The 21061-nt window shown below is 46.9% G+C and overlaps 1 protein-coding gene across 2 annotated transcripts in view; it reads right to left on the reverse strand.

The window, feature by feature from the left end:
* ASH2L (ASH2 like, histone lysine methyltransferase complex subunit) overlaps positions 1-21061 on the reverse strand; it is a 1246012-nt gene that overhangs the window by 141970 nt on the left and 1082981 nt on the right. For both annotated transcript variants that reach the window (XM_069617945.1, XM_069617946.1), the window contains one exon: positions 1263-1361. In XM_069617945.1, the coding sequence (XP_069474046.1) occupies positions 1263-1361 (99 nt within the window). The remainder of the gene's footprint in view (positions 1-1262; positions 1362-21061) is intronic.

Genomic DNA, 21061 nt, shown 5'->3' on the forward strand with positions numbered 1-21061 from the left:
AAGCTATCGGCGACTCGCTTGTCGGCGACTCGTTTTTCGGCGGAAGCTTGAGTTTTCGACGCTATGGGTATCGAACGCTCTACGGCGGTCTGCGCTTTCTGTTGATGCGCACCGGCCGATGGTTTGGTGGCAGCGCCCTTGTTTGCCGAAAGCCCAGTCGCAGGTCGCGGCTGCGGTTGCGAGAGGGGCTTCGAACCCGAACGGTCCGAGGAGGCCGCCGGTGGAACCTGCGTCTCCTTGGGCGCCGAAGGTCTTTTCGACTTCGTCGAAGAAGAGCCGTGGGTTGTGTGTTTATGTGGATCTTTGTGTGCGTCTGTGTCGCCGGGGTGTTCATCCCCATAAGCAGGGCGTGAGCCGAGCCCGTCGGGGCCGGGGACAGACGACGAAGCGCGTAAGCGCTCCTTAGAGGGGGTTTCGACTTCCGTAGCGGAGGTCGTGTTATCGCGTTCCTCGTCACTGTCGGTGGTAGCAGCGGCGGGTGAACCTTCGGCCTTCGACATCGCGTAGGCCGCCCACCTTTTAACCCTTCGGTCTTTTAGAGTTTTAGGCTTAAGAAGCCGACAAGCCGCGCACCTTTCCTCCCTGTAATCGAGGGGCAAGCAGCGGTTACACCGTGAGTGCTTGTCCTTCCAAGTGAATTTGCCTTTACAAAGTGGGCAAAACCTAAACGGTGTCCTCTCCATAGCCGAGGCAATAAATCGCGATAAACACCCCAAGGGAAAGGAAGGGGAAAGGGAAAGGCATTCTCAGAAAAGACCCAGAGATGTCCCACGACCCCACTCTCCCTACTGTATATGGCCTGCGAGGCCAGGCCACGTGTTCGGCAGCGCCGAAGGATTTCTTCCGCTCGACCCTCCGTCGAAGATTCTTTTCGGCGGAGAACAGCTTACAACTGCGTCGAGGGAGGGATTATTAATATTAGAGAAAAAACGACCAAAGGTCGAGGAGTTGCAATGTCTCTCGAGGAGCTCCGCGTGAAGGCGACCAGAAGCTGGGCGGAAAAAAACAATCTGAGGGACCTCGACGCGTGAGGGATTGTGGGTACAACGCACGTCACTATAGGGATAGTGTTTCAGACACGCCTTGTCGACGTCCCCTTTTCGACTACGAAAAACAAAATGCAATACTCCGCAGTGACCACTGGATGTCGGACCTATGCACAGCATGTGATTCTAAGCAGATTAACAAACATCAGAAATTATGTTAGTAGACTCTTTATAACATGTTATCTTGCATTTGTATAAAGTACATAATATACTTACAGTGCAGCATCTGTACAGAGAGACTGCAGGGAAATAAACGCCTTCAAAAATATCTTGGTAGGCCACACCTTGGTTAACACCATTTTTGTAGAAAGCAATCTGAAAAATAAAATTAGTTATTTACATGATACGAAGGATACATGGGATTCTTTAAGCTTAAAATTCTTTCAGGTCACAGGGGAAGGGTTGACAGCAAGGAGCTCTGTGCGGGAAAGCATATTTCCCCGCCGTACTTGGGTCCGAGTTCCACTAACAAGTGCGATCTGTAGGGCTTTATTATCTGCACATATCTTGTGCAAATAATGTCATGAAAAAACGATTTTAGGATTTGCTGTTAAAGGTTGCAGCGTTGGTAGCACAAACCCAGGACAACAAGTGGTACACTCGGTTTTAAAGCACTTTTTCGAAGGAAAGGGGCAGTTATTGTACATTCATATGAACCAGGACAACAGACTGTCGGAAGCAGACGGCCCCCTGGGCCTCAGTTACGCAGGTGCATGGAGATATGTTGTAATTGCCATCAGACTTAAAAAGGGGCTTTTAAAAAACACTCACTGCGTTACTAAAACAGCAACCAACCTTTCACAAAAAAGTGTAAATAAAAGTATCCACCTTAGAGCAACATCTGGTTATCATGAGACACTTTGTATGAACTATGGCAATCACAAGGCAGGTTTACATATGCTTGCCCGTGTTTCTGGCCTAAGCCACGCAAACCTTCCCACCACCACCAATCCTGTAGCTACCAGGTCATCGCCACAGCATCGAAGCTTGATTTGATCACTGCATCAGATGGAATCCTGCCTTGTTTCAGGATGGCCTATGCACACGCTTCCTCTAGGAGCATTTTAACAAATTGCTTCATCTCATCCTGCTTGAAGGGATCATACCTCGCCGGGGCAGGGAGGTTTGGATGCTGATGCTCTTGTGGAGATCTTTCGGGCCAGAGCATGCATACCTTTACATTCCTGTGTCATTTGGAACCTTCCACGTTGATGCAGACATACTATACCTCTTCTTAGCATCTGTGGCACTAATAAGGATCGGGCATCTGCGGGCAAATAGTATTTATTTTGAATGTGAAAGTCCGTTTATCAAGTGCCAGGGTGTGGCAAAGAGTTTGCCAGTTGTTTCCTTCCCTGAACCTGTATGGGCATCGTTTGGTTTGTCAAGCGTCTGCCACAAAAAATAGTGGTCACCTTCTTGCAGCATATTTAGTTTCGACAAAATACCTTGATAGCACTAGAAGTGTAATAAAAATAATAATTAATCATTTATATAGCGCTACGAACCCTCAGGTATCTGAGCGCTGCTTATTATTACCCACGGTGTGTGGTGCTCATTTATCGATCTCAGAAGGATGAAAGGCTGAGTTGGGCCCTGCCGGGATTCGAACCTGCGTCAGCAGGCTCTGCACGGATGTCAAAGCGAGCGCTCTACTCACTGTGCTACTGTACCGGTGTAGTGTTGGGGTAGTTAACAAAGTAAAGAGAAGTTTTAATTGTGCACGCCATATTGAGGACAGGGGAGACGGCAATGTAGCAAATTGGCACAAATATAATGTATTTAATATGAAAGGGATAAAGGTTACTTTTAGTGTTGTTTGTGGAATACATTTTTACATTTGCACGCATGCAGCAATCGAATGACAACTTAGTTGATATGGTATAGCTACAATATAAATGCATGGAGTGTCACTCAGCCTTAATGAGAAGCAAAAAGTTAAACATGTGCATGCGAGATAGGTTGTGAATGGAGATTGTGACGAGGGGAAATTGGGTTATTCTTAGTAGTGAGGATTTTTGCATCTAATGTAAAAGCTATGAGATGGTGGACTGTCCATGATTGTGGGGTTATAGCAGTGATAGAGGTGTTACAGTTGTGGTCTGCCACCCAATCAAGTGTTTTACCTTATTATACAAGTCATCTTCTGTATCTTGACTTCCCTTAGATCTTTCCAGGTAGGGGTTACTCGGTCTAGGCGCAGTTGTCGTACCACATGGTCCACCCATTACAGGTCATACAACCGATAACCCCTTTGCTACACACTTATGTTTTCCCTCTATGAACCTGTATCATTAGGCAGCACTCAATTCTGCTTCTCTTTAACAGTCTCTTGGCTCTGCCCCCAACGTGCTTGCCATACTTAAGGTATCTCTAAACTCTCACTTATTTCAGATTTTTCTTGACACAACTTTTAACTCGTACAATTCTTCAGACCACCTTGCCAACACAGGTTTTCTCGCTTTTAAACCAGTGTTCTAATTCACATACAGTTCCGTTTTCCTTGGCAGTACCTTGACTATGCCACAACACGAATTTCACACAACTCACTCCATGGTGTTTATTTCTTTCCACCACCTTTCATGCACATTGCCCATTAGGGCTTATCACTTGTTTTCTACTTGGTTCATAAGCGAGTATTACTGGCTTTCACTTTGTTCATACTTTCATATTGTCCATCAATGCTTATTACTATTTGCACTGCATTCATAAATGCACATCACTTTATTTATTGGACATTTGTATGGAACCTATACACAAGTGTTTCCAAGCACTTTCTTTCCACCGATGTGGTATTTTCATATACTTTTCATATCTTTTCTTTAGTTCAGTATTCAATAATACTTGTATTTTAAAAGTACATTGCAGCTTGTTTGGTATTCAAGAACTCTTCCATTCTGTCTTCAAACCCTTTGGTTATACATTTCCATTCGATCAGCATTTCCATCTGCCCAATTCCAGCCCCTGGACTGCCCCGGTATAAGTGTTCACTTTCTTTCACTCGCTGGTGTGCGGCCGCTCCTCCCGGCGTCGTTCTCCTTGTCGGCTTTCACTCACTTCCCTTTTGCTTGTCGGGAGCTCCAGGAAGCAGTGCTCGCCAACTTCAAAATTGATGCAGCGGTCTGCAGCACTATGGAGTATTATGTGTCCAACAGCTCCAGGATTGCAGGTGTCTCAATCCTCTCGTGGCCCGTTCAGGCCCTGGCATCTCTCTCCCTTCTCTGCAACACACAGCATCCTTTTCGCCTGCCCCTCTCCAGCCTGCTCCACGTCAGGTTGCTGTGTCGTTCTCACCAGGTGGATTCCTCCCTCTCTTGCCAGTCTCTCTTCTTTTATGCCACTGTAGCCACTTAATTGGTAGCAGGTGCAAATCCTTTGGCTGAAAATAGTTATCAGTAGGACATACCTGGCCATAGTAATAGTGGTCCTCCACAGTCCTCTTCCTTGTCCTAATACCACAGTGGTGTGAATGAATGGTAGTGCACAACTCCAAGTTGCCTCCTCCTCATCCCAGTCTTAAAGGAAAACTATTGTGGGACAGTTTGGGTGTGTGAAAGAGGAAAAGACTGAATGGAAGTGTACCTAATTTCCAGTGGCCTTTTCCTGTCTTATTATGGCTCTGATACTTTTCTGGAATCACAAGAGGAAATTGATGTGAGTTTACCCTACCCATATAAGGAGGTGTCCTAGTTGATCTTGTCTTTGTCCCTCTATAATGATGGTATTTCCGAGGGTCATTTAGCAAGGAAGGAAAGTGGAGGGGTTAACAGTACCCTATAAAGGCTTCTGGGACTGAAGGTTCATTATGAAAAAGGAATGGGGGCTACCCTGTCTCACCCAAGGACATCCTCCCTCCATTTCCCAAATTTCCTCCACCCAGGTAATCCTCCCTCGCATATCCACCCCCAGGTTCGGATCCAAAAGCGATGGCCCTGAGCAAAGGATGTTGGGGAAAAGGAAGTGAGAACGCCCTCCGGTTTCTTACAAACTCTGCTATTAAATATTGCATGGCTTCACACTCTCTGGTGTTAAACTATCAAAACAGAGTTACTCTTCTTCCCTGCCAAAAGCTGTTGCTCATCTCTTCCTAGCTCTTCCTCTGCCTATCCAGTTCCCACCCAACACTCTCCCCAAATCTTCTCCAGCTAGACGCTAGAAACCTCAGCATCCTCTATGACCCTTCTCACATCTTCACTACTTTCATCTCCAAAACAATAACAGCAGCTCGCCTCAACCTCCTAAATATTAGGAAAATCAGGCATCTCCTTCCTTTCAATACCGGAAGCCATCTCTTAACCACTCATCTTCTCTACCTGGACTACTGCAACAGTATCCTCTTTGGTCTCCACAACTATGCTTTCTGTCCTCTCGACAAGATCATTAACTTCGCTACCAGGACTCTTTGAACTCCCTCACTTCACACCTACTTACTCATACAGTCACCAGGCTGAATGGCTGATGCAAAACAGGGCCAAAATTAAATGTCATCTCCTAGTTTACAAATCTATCCACATTAAGGCACCACTGTATCTATCCAACTCTATAAGCCTTCACATAATCTCTGCTCATCCTCTGACTACCCTTGTGGCTTCTCACACTCCCTCTGCTTCCTCTCATTTCCACTCTTTCTCTTCTTGCTCCACTGGCATGGAATTCTCTTCCGCCGGACATCCGAGAAACACTCCACATGGATTTGTTCGAAACCAAACTAACAGCCTACCTCCTCGCCTCAGAGTTACCCTCTTAACGTACCTCTCATCTGTAGCTAACATTTTCCCTCGCCTCTAACCTGCCTCAGTTTCTCACTTCCTCTGCATTCATTCTAGCACTTCACCCATAATGGTCATGTCCTGAGCACAGCTGGCCGTACCGGCTACCTGTTCTTAAAAATGTGCAATGTTTGTTGCCCTTAATCTATGTATGTCCACTTATGCATTGTCCCTGGTGACTGTTCTATTTGCTCCCCTCCAAAACCTGCTCGGAATGTCCCTCAAACTCACCCCATTGTAAGAAACCCACTTCTTCGTGTTAAATCTGATTTCTTAACTATTGTACACTCTTTTGATCACAAAAGAGCAATGTTCCTCCTGTATATAAATAAATACATACATTTTGTAGACGCCATGCTACAAAAGAGCATGTTGTTCTCCGATGGGAGGAGAAGTAGAACATTTTGACCAATTGAAAAGGATCTTAATACAGCATTTCTATCATGGTAACCTTTTTGGTGTTCCCGAGTACTAACCATATTAGCTTGTACTATGGTCCTAACTGCAGCTATATGTTCTTTCAATCGCTGGGCTGTTTGAGAAAGTGGTAGAACAGCTTTCTCTCGTTCCTCCCAGGTCTCAAGCAACATAGCAAGAACATCTCAAGGTTCCCTACTGTATAAAAGCTGAAACGGAGAGAACCCTGTAGAGGATTGTGGGGTCTTTCTAATGGCAAAATGGGCCCATGGTGTCATAACATCCCAGGTCTTGCCATCGGTTTCAACAAGTTTCTTTAAGATGTTAATGTTAAAGGTTATTTGTACCGCGCACTATCACCACCTGAGTGGTCCCCTGGCGGCTCTGAAAAAGGGAGAAGGGGGGGGGCGAGTTAGTGGGAATAAGCAGGAAAAGTGCAAGAGAGCAATGATGTGCTGTTGGCAGCCTCAGCCCGGTAGGTCCGTTGGATGGGCGTGGGGTGTTTTACGGTCGGTAGTCGTCGTGTACTGTTGTGCAAGTCTATGTGTGGTTTGTTTTGTGGTTGCAGTGTAGTGAAGTTTATGCGGATTGCTGTGTTTTAGGTTTGTGGTTGTGTTTTGGTTAGAGTTTGAGAGGTGTATGCAGAGGGATGAAATCGTTAGTGGATTGGTTAGTTGGTATTGCTGTCCTTGCAATTGTGTCTAAGTGTGATGCTTGCCATCATTCACTATTCCATCTGAGTGTGGCCCTTGCTAATCTTCAATATTCTGTCTAGATGCGAAGCAGGCCAGTGATAATGATTCCAATCAAGTGTGGCACTTGTCACATGCTAATATTCACATTTCTATCTAGATGCGATGGAAGCTAAAGTTAAGAATTGCATCTAAGTGTGGCACATGCTAACATTGTTACACCTGTCTAAAGTGGCGCAGGGTAATCTTCACCAGTGTAGCACTAGTTAACATTGGTTAATACGCTGATGTGTAGTGGAATGCAACATTTAGAGTCCAGCCAAGAATGGATTGAGGCCGGTGGTCACAAAAGCTCTCTAGGTATGCAAGTTGCAATTCTATGGCAGTTTACGCTATGGAAGGTAGGGTAGAGTGGCGAGGGCTTTCTGGAGTAGAGTGATTGCTCTACACCCCACCCATGCCACACTCACTGTTTTGTTGGTGTCTGGCTTCCTTTGCTTCCCCTGCTGACACCTGCAGACACATCCTGGAGCCGCCTCTGTAGGAGCCACCCTTTGCCTTAGGTCCCTTAGCCGCAGGGGCTGCCGGGCAGTGGGCTGCACAGGGTTGGCGAGTTTGAGTAGTCACCCGACCAATCAGGCTCACGGGGTGAAGTAGGAGGCGGGAGGAGGGAGAGATGTCAAGGGCCCTGGGATAGGACACAGGGGGCGGGACTAAGGGAGAGAAGCTGCAGTGGGTCTAGGGACGCAGCAAGGACCTCGTAGCCCCAAAATGGTGGCATGGGGGCAGGGGCAACACAACCACACACGCTTACCTGGGCCAGGATGGAAATGGCCCAGGAAGCGAAAATGCCGCGGCTTAGGCCCTCCAGGCATGTTTCTTGGGCTTGGCCAATCAGGGCCAGGGGAGGACACAGGGGGTGGGACTAAAGGAGGGAAGCTTCCGTGGGTCTAGGGAGGCAGCAAGGGCCTTGTAGCCCCAAAATGGTGGCATGGGGGGGCAGGGGCAACACAACCACACACGCTTACCTGGGCCAGGATGGAAATGGCCCAGGAAGCGAAAATGCTGCGGGTTAGGCCCTCCAGGCAGTTTTCTTGGGCTTGGCCAATCAGGGCCAGGGGAGGACACAGGGGGCAGGACTAAGGGAGGGAAGCTGCCGTGGGTCTAGGGAGGCAGCAAGGGCCTCGTAGTCCCAAAATGGTGGCATGTGGGGCAGAGGCAACACAACCACACACGCTTACCTGGGCCAGGATGGAAGATGTGTTTTAAAGTCTTGTTTAACCGTTCCACTAAGCCATCGGTTTGAGGGTGATATAGATGTTCTAAGTGTTTGAATCTGAAGAATTTTCTTTACTTCGGGCATGAGCTTACTCATTAAAAAGGTAGATCCATGAGCTGTCAAAATTTCTTTAGGAAATCCAACTCTCGGAAAAATTGAATGAAATGTTTGAGAATTTGTTGTGTCGTGTTATTCTGTAAAAGAAAGGCTTCAGGATAACAGATTGCATAATCTAATCTCACCAGTTTGCATCAGTTTCCTAACTTTGATGGCTAAAAGGGGTCCCACTATATCCATTCCTATACATGAAAATGGTATATCAATAATGGACAAGGGCTGCAAGCGAGCTGGAGGAGGAATTTGAAAGTTAGTCTTCTGACATAAAGAGCACATGAGTACAACATTGTTCACGTCTGCATAGATTCCGGACCAATAGAACCAGTTCAGGATCTGGGCTTGGTTCTTGATCGTCTCTAGATGGCTTCTGGTCAGGAGGGAATGTGTGATTTCCAACACAATTTTCTTATGACTCTTGGGAACTATTATTTGTTATCTAGGGGTACCATCAGGCCCATTAGCTCCCCTGTATAACAGCCCAGTTTTTAGGAAGAAAAAGTGTCCTTTTTTCCTACCCTCCTCCTCGGGTATGGCCTGGAGGAAGGGTTCAGCAAGTAAGGATCATTCCATTGGGCGAAGGCTAGATCAGGTATGACTTCAGTTTCTTCTCCTGATACCAGAGGTGGAACTGTCTCTGATGAAGTGGGAGACTCCACATTTGCCTTCCCAAAACCGTTGGCTCCTCTTTCAGTATTACTAGAGCCTTTAACTTTCTTGAGTTTGGGAAACAGAGCCTTTTCCAGAATTTCCTGGGCTATTCTCTCCCCTGCCTTCACTTAACATGCCTCTTTTCCATTATTTTGTATCAAGATTTTCATGTTATCTCTATATTCAGGGTATAACACGCATGCTAAGACGTCTAGGCCATGTCGCCATGCTATACCCGACTTGAGAAGAGTCTATTGTAGGTTCCAGGTCGGGGATTGAGGACTAAGTCTGTGGGTATTAATACTCAGTCCCCAGGATGGATGAACTCTCCCCTACTACTGCACAAGTCAAATCCGATTGAGTGTTCCCTGGCAATTGATAGATCAGAAGCTCCGTTACTGAGTTACTCAAATCTAAGGGTCCCCCATTTTATGTCAACTGAGCCCGATCCCACCCCGGACACCAAGTGAGGGGTCAGAAATAAAAGCTGGACATAAAGTAGTCATGTTTTTGGTAAAATACTTATTAAATGAAATGGGTTGAGAAAATGCCTCTCTGACCCTGCACAAAGAGGAATTTCCCTACCTAAAACCAAAACTACGTAACTGTTAGGATGTCAGAAATCCAAAGCCGTCTTTGTGTCCAAATGTTCTAACCTCACACTCTATAAACAAAATAAAGTGAAAAGAAAAATGTCTTTAACCTGATGTTTGGCAAAAAGTGTTTATAAATAAAACTAGCACAACTCCAACAGATATGCTCTTCAAAGATGGGAAGACTTTAGTTCCAGAGAGGCTTCCCTTCACCTGGATTCTTTAATAGTTTAACAATATCTCTTGGACTAACAGTTCTTGAGGTGTATCTTGGTTCACAACAATCCCAAAGGTGGATTAAACTTATTAGTCCTTTATTCAACAAACACAGTTTTAACTTGTATTTTCTTATAGGTTTACACTTTGCCTGGTATACTCCCCCCTCCCAGGACTATGTATGCACTTCCAACTGCCTGGTGTACTCTCCTGCCAGGACATCTATGCTTGCAACATCCTGGTATACTCTCCTGCCAGGATTTGTCTTGAATTCACAACTGCCTGGTATGCCAGGACTTTCTCTTCAACTGCCTGGTATTTGCTTACCAGGACATTCTCAACTTGTGTTACGGTTTCTCTTTATAAGCAAGTAGCATATACTGTTCTAGTCTTGATATAGCTACTTGTTTGAGCTTTCCCCACTCTTGACACTCAAGTCTCTTGGGGTTCCTATTGGTGCCTGCCCTCTTCTTTAAAAAAAAAACAATTCCTCTTTGTATTTCACTTTAAGAAAATGAACAACTTTCAGATTCTCTTAAGGTTCAAACCTCTTTGCCGCAGTCGCCAACACGCCCGGGGTCCGCACTCTGCTCTGACAGACTCACTGGTTCGCTGATGCGTTTTTGGACTTTCCTCATGCTTATGCAGCATTTCTCTACCGCATCATCCCCAGTCCGTGTGGCTGACGTCTCTCCAGCTGTTTCTGCGGTTTGGCTCCTGCCTGCTGGCTTCTCTTCAGCTCCCAGTAAAGGCTGTGCTACTTCTCTTGCCTGTATAATACCCAGGGTTCCTCTCGCGGTTGCCAGCAGGTCCCTCTTGCAGCATGTCCCTGTCCCGCTCCAATGGCAAGCTTCTCTGCTCCACCACACCAGCTCACACCTCCAGATTCTGCTTACCCACTTCAACAAAGAGGTCCTTGTCATGACCACTGCTTTCAAGGAGTCAGGACCTACCCAACATCCTTGGGAGCAGGCTCATAACATGTCTTATCGGCACCAGCAAGTCCCAATAGGGACCTTTTGGACCTTGTCCTGGCACCGGTGGTGCCAGGCTCATAGTAAGGATCCGTCCCGGCACAGGAAGCGCCGGGCTCATATCAAGTGTAAAGGTGCTTGGGTGAACCTACCTAGAGCAGACCATGCTGTTTACTTACCAGCAAGATGAGGCTTTACTCTCTTCTGGCAGGGACTACTTTTCCTTCTGGGTGGGGCAGGCACCACTCCCTGGATCATTGCTGCTGGAACCCTTCTGGAAGCAGGAACTCTTTTACCTGGGCGAGGCTGCTGTGGAAGAAGACACCTAAGCACTCCTATGGGCTATTTAAACCACACCCGATTGGTACCACATGCTTCGCGTTATTCTGCATCTGCAGCAGGACGCTCACCGTGTCAGCTCCAGCGAATCTTCAGCTCCGGATCCTGTAATTACGAAAATTACCTGCTGGGAACCAATCTTCAATCTTCAGCGGCTCCTGCAAAACAAAAGGCACAGGTTAGACAAAGGCAAAGTTAGCGCTTCAACTCACCCGATCCATCGGCAGCATCCAAGACGTTTTTTCTGCATTTCTCGTCCGGCATCGGGCCTGCAAAGACAAAGAACATTGGTTAGTAACGCTTGTTACAAAACTGCTTACCTGTGTTGCGCTTGCTCCAACCTTGCTCGCACTGCATTCCGGCACCTGTAGAGACAAAAGGGGACATTAAGGTGCATTCAACGGCCCCAAAACAGCCTTCCTACTTACGTGCCTTCGAAATCATCTTCTTGTTACGCTCTCTGCCACGAATCGGGGAGAGCATCTTCTTTGGCATCGACAGCATCTGAAAAGTAAAAGACATAGACATTAGGGAAAAAGACATTTGAAGAGAGCAATCTAAAGAGAACTTTAATACTTACAAGTCACGCTCGTGCAGCAAACGGCGGCTTCGCTCTCAACTACCCTCTGCAATCAAGAGGCGGAACTCGCATCCAGTGAAGTAACTGGATCCAGCGCCCCTGCACAAGACGCAGGATGGAGAGCTCAGCATTCACTTACTTAAGGTGAGCACAACAATCACCCGAGTACCACGGGAAGAGAGGGAGAGAGGGGCTAAGAACTTCTCCCAATCTTCCAGCCACTAATACCTTGATTTTCCACTTGCAGACACCTCACACTGCAGGTCAAGCTTTCGGTGAGGAAGGGGTCAAATCCGGGAGCCAAACGAATCCTACGCCTAACGTTGAAGACGTTTTCACCGCCCAGTCACGACCAGCGCCTCCGAGGGAACCAGGTGAGCGTTACAGAACGCGAAGCCACACCATACATTTCCCGCCCAGGCGCAATGGAGACTTCGGACACAGACCAATTGGCCCAGTTGCTCGGGGAGTTGAGAGCAGAAGTACACGCAGCTCGCCAGGAAACAAATGCCCTAAGGAGAGAGCTAGTGGTTTCTAAGGAGCGAACAGACGACTTGGCTAGACAATTGTTACAAGCCCAAGCGGGACAGACTCCTCTGCCTACCCCTGGTGGTAGCCATGCCCCAACAGCTTCCTCTAATCCGGTGCACATTAATCTACCAGGAAATGTACCTTTGGCTCCGCCCGAACGCTTTTCAGGTGATCCGAAAAGATTTGCTGTTTTCATCAATCAGTGTCGTTTGCACTTTCTGTGTAGACCTGCCGCTTTTCTAACGGACCAGGCTAAGGTGGCCTTCGTGCTTTCATATCTTAGCGGCAGTGCCGCTGATTGGTCTATTCCTTTAGTGACTCAAGATAACCCTATTCTGTATAATTTCCAGAACTTCCAAGCTAGTATGGAAAGATTGTTCGCAAGACATTCTCAGGGACAGGCCCTGGACAATGAACTTCTTTCACTACGACAGGGCAATCAAGATCTTCTGGCCTACATTGCATCATTCAACAGACTAGTGGTTGAAACCGGGTGGCCTGAGGATAAGAGAATCACCCTTTTCTATAGAGGCCTTCGTGGAGAACTTAAAGACGTTCTGGCCCAGGTGGTGAATCCTCCACAAGACTGTTCCGAATACATTGATCTGGTGGTGCAACTGGATCATAGAATACAAAATCGAAAAGCCGATCGTTCCAGGTTTGAGAATCGAGTTTTTTCAAGACCACAGAGCTCCGTTAAAGGAAATGATACTGTGGAACCCATGCAGATTGGGGTGGTGAAAGGACCTCTAACCCAAAAGGAAAGAGAAAGGAGAAGACAACTGCAATTGTGCCTCTATTGCAGGAACTCAGGGCACTTCCTCCAAGATTGCCCAGTGAAACCAAAGAAGAAGACAGTAGGAGCTTCCGATAAGGGTGCCAAAAGTTCAGAGTCGGAAAACGACCTCGCCCGACAAGTGTAGAGGTCCGCTTGCCGAGCGTTAAAACCAGGTCTTTGACCTCGCATTTTACCATGCCCATGGTCCTCGTGAGTCCGGAACAACCCAATCGTATGCATGCCATTAAAGCATACATAGATAATGGCGCAATCGGCAATTACGTGGACTGTGAATTGGCCGCCAGGATGAATCTATCTCTTTGTCCTAAGTCGGTGAAAGACGTTATCACCACCGTGGATGGTACAGAAATAGCTTCCGGACCAGTTACTCACGCCACCATGGAAGTGACGTTGGTAAGCCAAGATGGACATCAAGAGAAGATCGTGTTTGACGTGATCAAGGCTCCAGAGTTTCAAGTTATCCTGGGAATCCCTTGGCTGGAGAAACACAATCCTCAAATTGATTGGCGAGCAAAGACAATCCGGTTTCCCGAATGCGCACCTACCTGTTATCCCCAGCCCCGCACAAAGTTAGCTGCAACTGCTTCTGAGAGTCCTCACCTGCCTCCTGAATACCGGGAATTTCAGGATGTCTTTCGGAAAGATCAAGCTAATTCGCTGCCTCCTCACAGATCATACGACTGCCAAATAGACTTGGTTCCAGGATCCACTCCTCCATGCAGTCGAATTTATGCCCTCACAGAACCTGAAAATCTTCACCTAAGGCAGTATTTGGACCAGTACTTGACTAATGGATTTATCCGTCCCTCGAAGTCCCCAGCCTCTTCAGCTTTGTTCTTCGTGCCAAAAAAAGAGGGAGACCTAAGAACATGCATAGATTACCGTGCCCTGAACCAGATTACGATTAAGAACAGATATCCGTTACCATTGATCCCTGAACTTCTTGACCAGGTTAAAAGTGCCTGTATCTACACAAAGCTGGACCTCAGAGGAGCCTACCATTTAGTACGAATAAAAGAGGGCGATGAATGGAAGACGGCCTTTCGTACTAAATATGGACTGTTCGAGTATCAAGTAATGCCCTTTGGGCTTTGCAACGCTCCGGCAGCCTTTCAGTATTTTATGAATGACGTCCTCAGAGAGCTCATTGACGTATGTGTAGTTGTCTATATTGATGACATTCTGGTTTACTTGTCCTCTGAGGCGGAACATCGAAAACATGTCACCGCAGTATTGGAGCGGCTCCGAAAACACAGACTCTTTGCAAAATTGGAAAAATGCGTTTTTCACGTCACGGAGGTCGAATTTTTGGGATTCATTTTGTCACCTAATGGAGTCCACATGGACTCAAGAAAAGTGGACGCTATCGTTAAGTGGCCCTCACCAACGTCAGTGAAAGGAGTTCAAAGCATGTTGGGCTTCGCCAACTTTTATCGAAGATTTATCCCAGAGTTTTCTCGAGTAGTCCAACCCATTACAGCCCTCCTCAGAAAGAATAAACGTTTCGAATGGTCTACTGAGGCTGAACAAGCTTTTCAGGAACTAAAAACAAAATTCACCTCGGCTCCAGTTCTAAAACATCCTTGCCCAGAACTTTCCTATATAGTAGAGACTGATGCTTCCAGTCTCGCAATGGGAGCAGTACTTTCGCAAAGAGACCCGGAAACAAATCAGTTACACCCAGTGGCATTTTGGTCCCGCAAATTTTCAGCTCCTGAAATCAACTATACCATTACAGATAAGGAACTTTTGGCTATCAAGTCCGCCTTTAAAGGTTGGCGGCATTATCTCTTGGGAGCCCGACACACAGTCACCGTCATCACGGATCATCATAATTTACAGTACCTTAAATCAGCCAAAGCTCAATCCTCTAGACAGCTTCGCTGGGCATTGTTTTTCGCCGAATTCGACTTTGTGATAACTTACCGACCAGGCAACAAGAATGGAAAAGCAGATGCTCTCTCCCGAATTGGAGTAGATGAACTCACGACCAATCCTGAACCCGTACCCATAATTCCGGAACAGAGAATCCTAGGTTTGATAGATGCACAATCCATTGAAGACATTGAAGCTAAAGTTAAAGATCTTCTGACTCCAGCAGAAGTGCAAGACTGGCAACGCAAGGGAAATGATTTCACAATGGATAAGAACCTACTATACTTTCGCGGAAGATTATATCTACGATGTACCGATTTACAAAGACAGGTGATCTCTTGTTACCATGATTCCTTAATGGAAGGACATCCCGGCATTACCAAAACGTTGGAAAAGATAAAAAGACATTTTTGGTGGCCGTCTTGGAGAAAGGACATTAAGGATTTCATTAATTCCTGTGGTGTGTGCGCTCAAAGCAAAAGCCAGAAGGAGAAACCAGCAGGCCTCCTACATCCAATAGACATTCCTCCACACCCATGGCATACGCTCTCCATGGACTTCGTCACGGATTTACCACCATGCTCCGGATTTAATACAATCTTAGTGATTGTGGACCTATTCTCGAAAATGGCTCATTTCATCCCATTGAAAGGGTTACCTACAGCTCCAATTTTGGCCCGAGAATTCCTCGAAAACATCGTTCGGTTGCACGGCTTTCCTTCAGTTTTAATCTCAGATAGAGGGAGTCAATTTATTTCCCACTTCTGGCGGAGTTGTTGTCGCCTAGCCAAAATTGACATAAGGCTTTCGACCAGCCACCATCCCCAGACCGACGGGCAGACCGAGAGGACCAACCAAACCTTGGAACAGTATCTACGCTGCATGTTACAACAATCAGAGGGCACTTGGAAAGACATTCTCTGGATTGCGGAGTACGCTTATAATAATTCAGTCCACGCCGGAACTGGAAAAACTCAGTTTTTTCTTTCATATGGAATCCACCCTCGCACCTCAAATCTTGACCCACCTCAGACTCTTGGAACACCCGCTGTAGATCATCTGCATTCGACAATCACTCAAGCCTTTAAAGAGGCCACATCTCACCTCAAGCAGGCCAAGGAGCAATACAAGAAGTGTGCGGATCTACATCGAAAGGAAGCTCCTCAATATCTTGTGGGAGATCAGGTCTGGCTATCCACCAAACATTTACCCCTAAAGGGACCGCGTACTTTCAATCCACTATACCTGGGGCCTTACCCAATCACTGCCATAATCAATCCAGTGGCGGTTAAATTGGGCCTACCTGCCCATATGAAGATACATCCAGTTTTCCACGTCTCACTACTGAAACCCATGCAACCTGGAACCCGTTTGACAAAATCTCCAGACCCTATTCTTGTGGATGGAGAACTAGAATTCGAAATACAAGACATATTAGACTCCAAGATTTCCAAATCTAAATTATACTATCTGATTGACTGGAAAGGTTATGGCCTCCAGGAACGATCTTGGGAACCGTCGGAACATGTTCATGCACCCCGTCTGGTTAAGAAGTTTCATCGAACTTTTCCTGATAAACCAAAACCCCCGGAGAAGACGAATTTGGGAGGGGCCTTGAGGGGGGGGTGCTGTCATGACCACTGCTTTCAAGGAGTCAGGACCTACCCAACATCCTTGGGAGCAGGCTCATAACATGTCTTATCGGCACCAGCAAGTCCCAATAGGGACCTTTTGGACCTTGTCCTGGCACCGGTGGTGCCAGGCTCATAGTAAGGATCCGTCCCGGCACAGGAAGCGCCGGGCTCATATCAAGTGTAAAGGTGCTTGGGTGAACCTACCTAGAGCAGACCATGCTGCTTACTTACCAGCAAGATGAGGCTTTACTCTCTTCTGGCAGGGACTACTTTTCCTTCTGGGTGGGGCAGGCACCACTCCCTGGATCATTGCTGCTGGAACCCTTCTGGAAGCAGGAACTCTTTTACCTAGGCGAAGCTGCTGTGGAAGAAGACACCTAAGCACTCCTATGGGCTATTTAAACCACACCCGATTGGTACCACATGCTTCGCGTTATTCTGCATCTGCAGCAGGACGCTCACCGTGTCAGCTCCAGCGAATCTTCAGCTCCGGATCCTGTAATTACGAAAATTACCTGCTGGGAACCAATCTTCAATCTTCAGCGGCTCCTGCAAAACAAAAGGCACAGGTTAGACAAAGGCAAAGATAGCGCTTCAACTCACCCGATCCATCGGCAGCATCCAAGACGTTTTTTCTGCATTTCTCGTCCGGCATCGGGCCTGCAAAGACAAAGAACATTGGTTAGTAACGCTTGTTACAAAACTGCTTACCTGTGTTGCGCTTGCTCCAACCTTGCTCGCACTGCATTCCGGCACCTGTAGAGACAAAAGGGGACATTAAGGTGCATTCAACGGCCCCAAAACAGCCTTCCTACTTACGTGCCTTCGAAATCATCATCTTCTTGTTACGCTCTCTGCCACAAATCGGGGAGAGCATCTTCTTTGGCATCGACAGCATCTGAAAAGTAAAAGACATAGACATTAGGGAAAAAGACATTTGAAGAGAGCAATCTAAAGAGAACTTTAATACTTACAAGTCACGCTCGTGCAGCAAACGGCGGCTTCGCTCTCAACTACCCTCTGCAATCAAGAGGCGGAACTCACATCCAGTGAAGTAACTGGATCCAGCGCCCCTGCACAAGACGCAGGATGGAGAGCTCAGCATTCACTTACTTAAGGTGAGCACAACAATCACCCGAGTACCACAGGAAGAGAGGGAGAGAGGGGCTAAGAACTTCTCCCAATCTTCCAGCCACTAATACCTTGATTTTCCACTTGCAGACACCTCACACTGCAGGTCAAGCTTTCGGTGAGGAAGGGGTCAAATCCGGGAGCCAAACGAATCCTACGCCTAACGTTGAAGACGTTTTCACCGCCCAGTCACGACCAGCGCCTCCGAGGGAACCAGGTGAGCGTTACAGTCCTGTCTTCTTCTGAGCTACTTTCCTTAGTGCTGTTAAAATATTTAAAAAGGTCCCGTCAACCGGTGTCTTTCTCCAACAACTAGCACACTCACTATACTTGTTGTTCTGCATCAATTCCATCATCATCCTCGTCTCAGTACTTGGGACTTGGGTGGTTGTGGGAATTGAAGTACACTGATTTTACTTGATGTTTAACATTTGAAAAATTCTTCTCAATTCCACATGGCAAATCTGTTCTTAATAAAGAGAAGTTGGAGCTTGTGATGCTTTGACCAGAAATGGAAGGTTGGGTTGGATGATATTGGGAAAAGGTTTTACTATTCTTCAAAAAGTGGGTGGTATGGGGAACAGATATATGGCAATGTGTCAACAGGGTATTAAGGGGTCTTCTACATGGGAAAATGGGGGATATCATGTCTCATCCAATGAAGTCATGACATCTCCTCCCAGTAGTCGTCACCTCCCATAAGATCCTACTTCAGGTAACCGCCCAAGGGTCAGGATCAGGAGGCAGCTGCTTTCCCCTGGCCACATGGGAGGAGGTTACCGTCGGGAATTTGTGATGACTCCATTGGATTCAAAGGTCCCAGACCCTCTTATTCTTTGTCACTTTTAACTTTTGTTTCTCACATGGGTGTAGGTCCCAGAGTCGCAGTGTAGCGCAATGTCTGCTTGGTTCACTCACCTGCCAAGTATATAACCTTTCCTGGTTTACTTCTTTTGCCATCAGGGTCCCAGACACTCTTATTCTCAACTTCTTAAATGGGTCTGGGTACCAGACTCACGCTGAAGCCTTGTGGTATCCAGTGATGTTATCGAATTGGATATAACGAATGAATGTAATGAATCTACAATAGCGAAAAACACCACATTTTTGTATCAAAAATATTTATGGGGAAGGGTTATAAACCTAGAGAAATTGGGGGAGTTGAGGGAGGGAACCCCCCCTCGCCTTAAAATTAAAACAAAACATTGGTATTTTTCAGTATTTTAGGTTTGTTAATAAAGTATTCGTTATTACACTTTTCAGTAAGATCCCAGTGAACCAAGCGCTGTATCTGCTTGGTTGACTCCTCTGCCAAGCATATCATTCTTCATGGTTTGTTACCTTTACATTGATGGTCCCAGACCCTCTACTATTCTTATCAGTTTCAGGGTTCCCGACCCTCCTTCCAGTGTGTCCACCCCGTTGCTCCCTCGTACCTCTTGGTTAACCCATGTACAGGCTTATTTCTTCAGCATCGGTACCAACGTTTCCCATGCAGCTGAGTCCCTTCTCGAAGCTCCGGTAACGATCAGGTAAACCACAGGGTCTGCAGCAGCTCTGCAGAGCTTGAACGCTTCCCAGCTGTGTGTTCTCTTTCTTCCACGTTTCACCGGGTCCTGAGGTGGCCAGAGTATTCGCTCGGCAGCAGGCAGAGTAGTCCCATCTTTCTTACACCATGCTTGTGGTTCTCCAGTTTCTCTGGTCACGGCTCCCCCCTTTTGCCTCACATCTGCCGCTCCGTTACATGGCTCCTGATGTTCCTCAGAGGATCTTTCTCGTTCCTCAGCGTCTCAGCTGAGACCCTTTCAAACTCCTGCGTGGAGGAGTTGTACTGCTGCAAGCCGATCACTTGCCTTGAGAAGCTAGACTGCTAACTCTGGTTCACAAAAGTGATCCTTGGATGCCCGGGCATCATCATCTTCACAGTACCAGTTCCAAAACCATAGGTGCTCCCCCCTGCACTTGCACGTTCTCCACTCCAACCTGCACTTCCCTACTCACCCTGCATTTTCGCATTCCACCCTTACCGGCACCCCCCTGCACTTCGTGTTGCTGCACTTGCACGCTCTGAATGACAAGGTGTAGCAGGACCATTCTTTGTTGTACTTCATCCCTGTTCCCCCACCTCACTTTTTGTGTTGTAGTGCCTTGAAACACCATTTGTTTTATAGGTGCTTTGGAAGTACCAAATGAATAAATACATGATACTTTGTACTTTCTGGTCTTTCAGTCTCGTCAGATATGATGGACTGACTGACTTGACAACAAAACACATTGGCTCTATCTAGAGATGGGGAAGGAGGATTTAGGGTTGGTGAAGGGGTTGAGTGTATTGGATTGTAGCATGTTCTATGCTGATGGTTGTCCCTAATCAAAGAGGGATTCCTTCCCCATGTCGTCCTCGCTCGGTGCACCACCCCCAGGGGGACTATTGTACTGTGGACACACCGGCCTGGCCCCATGGGAAGGGTCTCCCCCTATGGGAGAAGGGACGACATCCTCAGATTCTTCAAAGTCAGTAAATAGGACGAGGAGTCTCCAAAACAGGAATGCAAACCAGTCCCCCTCAAACCCTGATCAGAACAGACAACCTCCCAAGTTAAGTCTCAGCTGTTAGGGACAACTCGGTTCACTGTAGGCTGCAGCTTGTCTATGGGTCGCTGGTGCAGTGCGCTCTTTTGACAATGGACAGCTGGGTCTGGCAAATCCACTCTCAGTCAGTGACCTCATGGTTCAGACGATCACCTGGCTGGCCTCGCTATGAAGAATGCCAGAAAAGAATGTCTTGCTGCTGCTTCCTCCCTTAGACTTCTATTCGGCACCCTTTCTTTTTGCTTTGTTTTGAGTGCTGACCTGACGTGTTGGCGTTAACTTCCCTTGCTTTGTGCTCATTTGTAATGGGGAAACTGATCAGTCCCAAAGACCATCAGTACTATGAGAATATGCCTCCTTTAGTGGATTTCTTGCATTTCTAAAGCTGCACACATCAACTTAGGTGAAGTGCGGTTATGATACTTTGTATCTTTAAACATTTTAACTTTGTGGTCACCAATGCAATGTGTCCAGGATGGGCTGGGGGCAGCAATCGTTTTTTCTATGGTGTTTTATACTTTTTACTTGTGCACTTTTCCATTTTACCGCATAATGCCATAGAGAGTACCATATACTCTAAAACGGCATGCCATGAAATATTGGCTTGTCCTTTAGCCATATTGTTCTTCAGTCTTAACTGCGATATATGAAAAGGCTATTCCCGTGCAAAGTTGCCATCTTTGTGTATGTGTGTGATCTGATGTGTAGGCTGGGACGGTCTGTTGCCAATCCACATCTGTCCCCCTGATTGTATGTTGCTGGGAAGAATATTTATCCATGATTGGACAGTCCTTGCCAGTTTGAATGGAGCAGATCCTTACCATTGGTT

Source organism: Ambystoma mexicanum, chromosome 10 (genome assembly GCF_040938575.1).
Source record: "Ambystoma mexicanum isolate Mex_15411 chromosome 10, UKY_AmexF1_1, whole genome shotgun sequence".
Lineage (NCBI taxonomy): Eukaryota > Metazoa > Chordata > Amphibia > Caudata > Ambystomatidae > Ambystoma > Ambystoma mexicanum.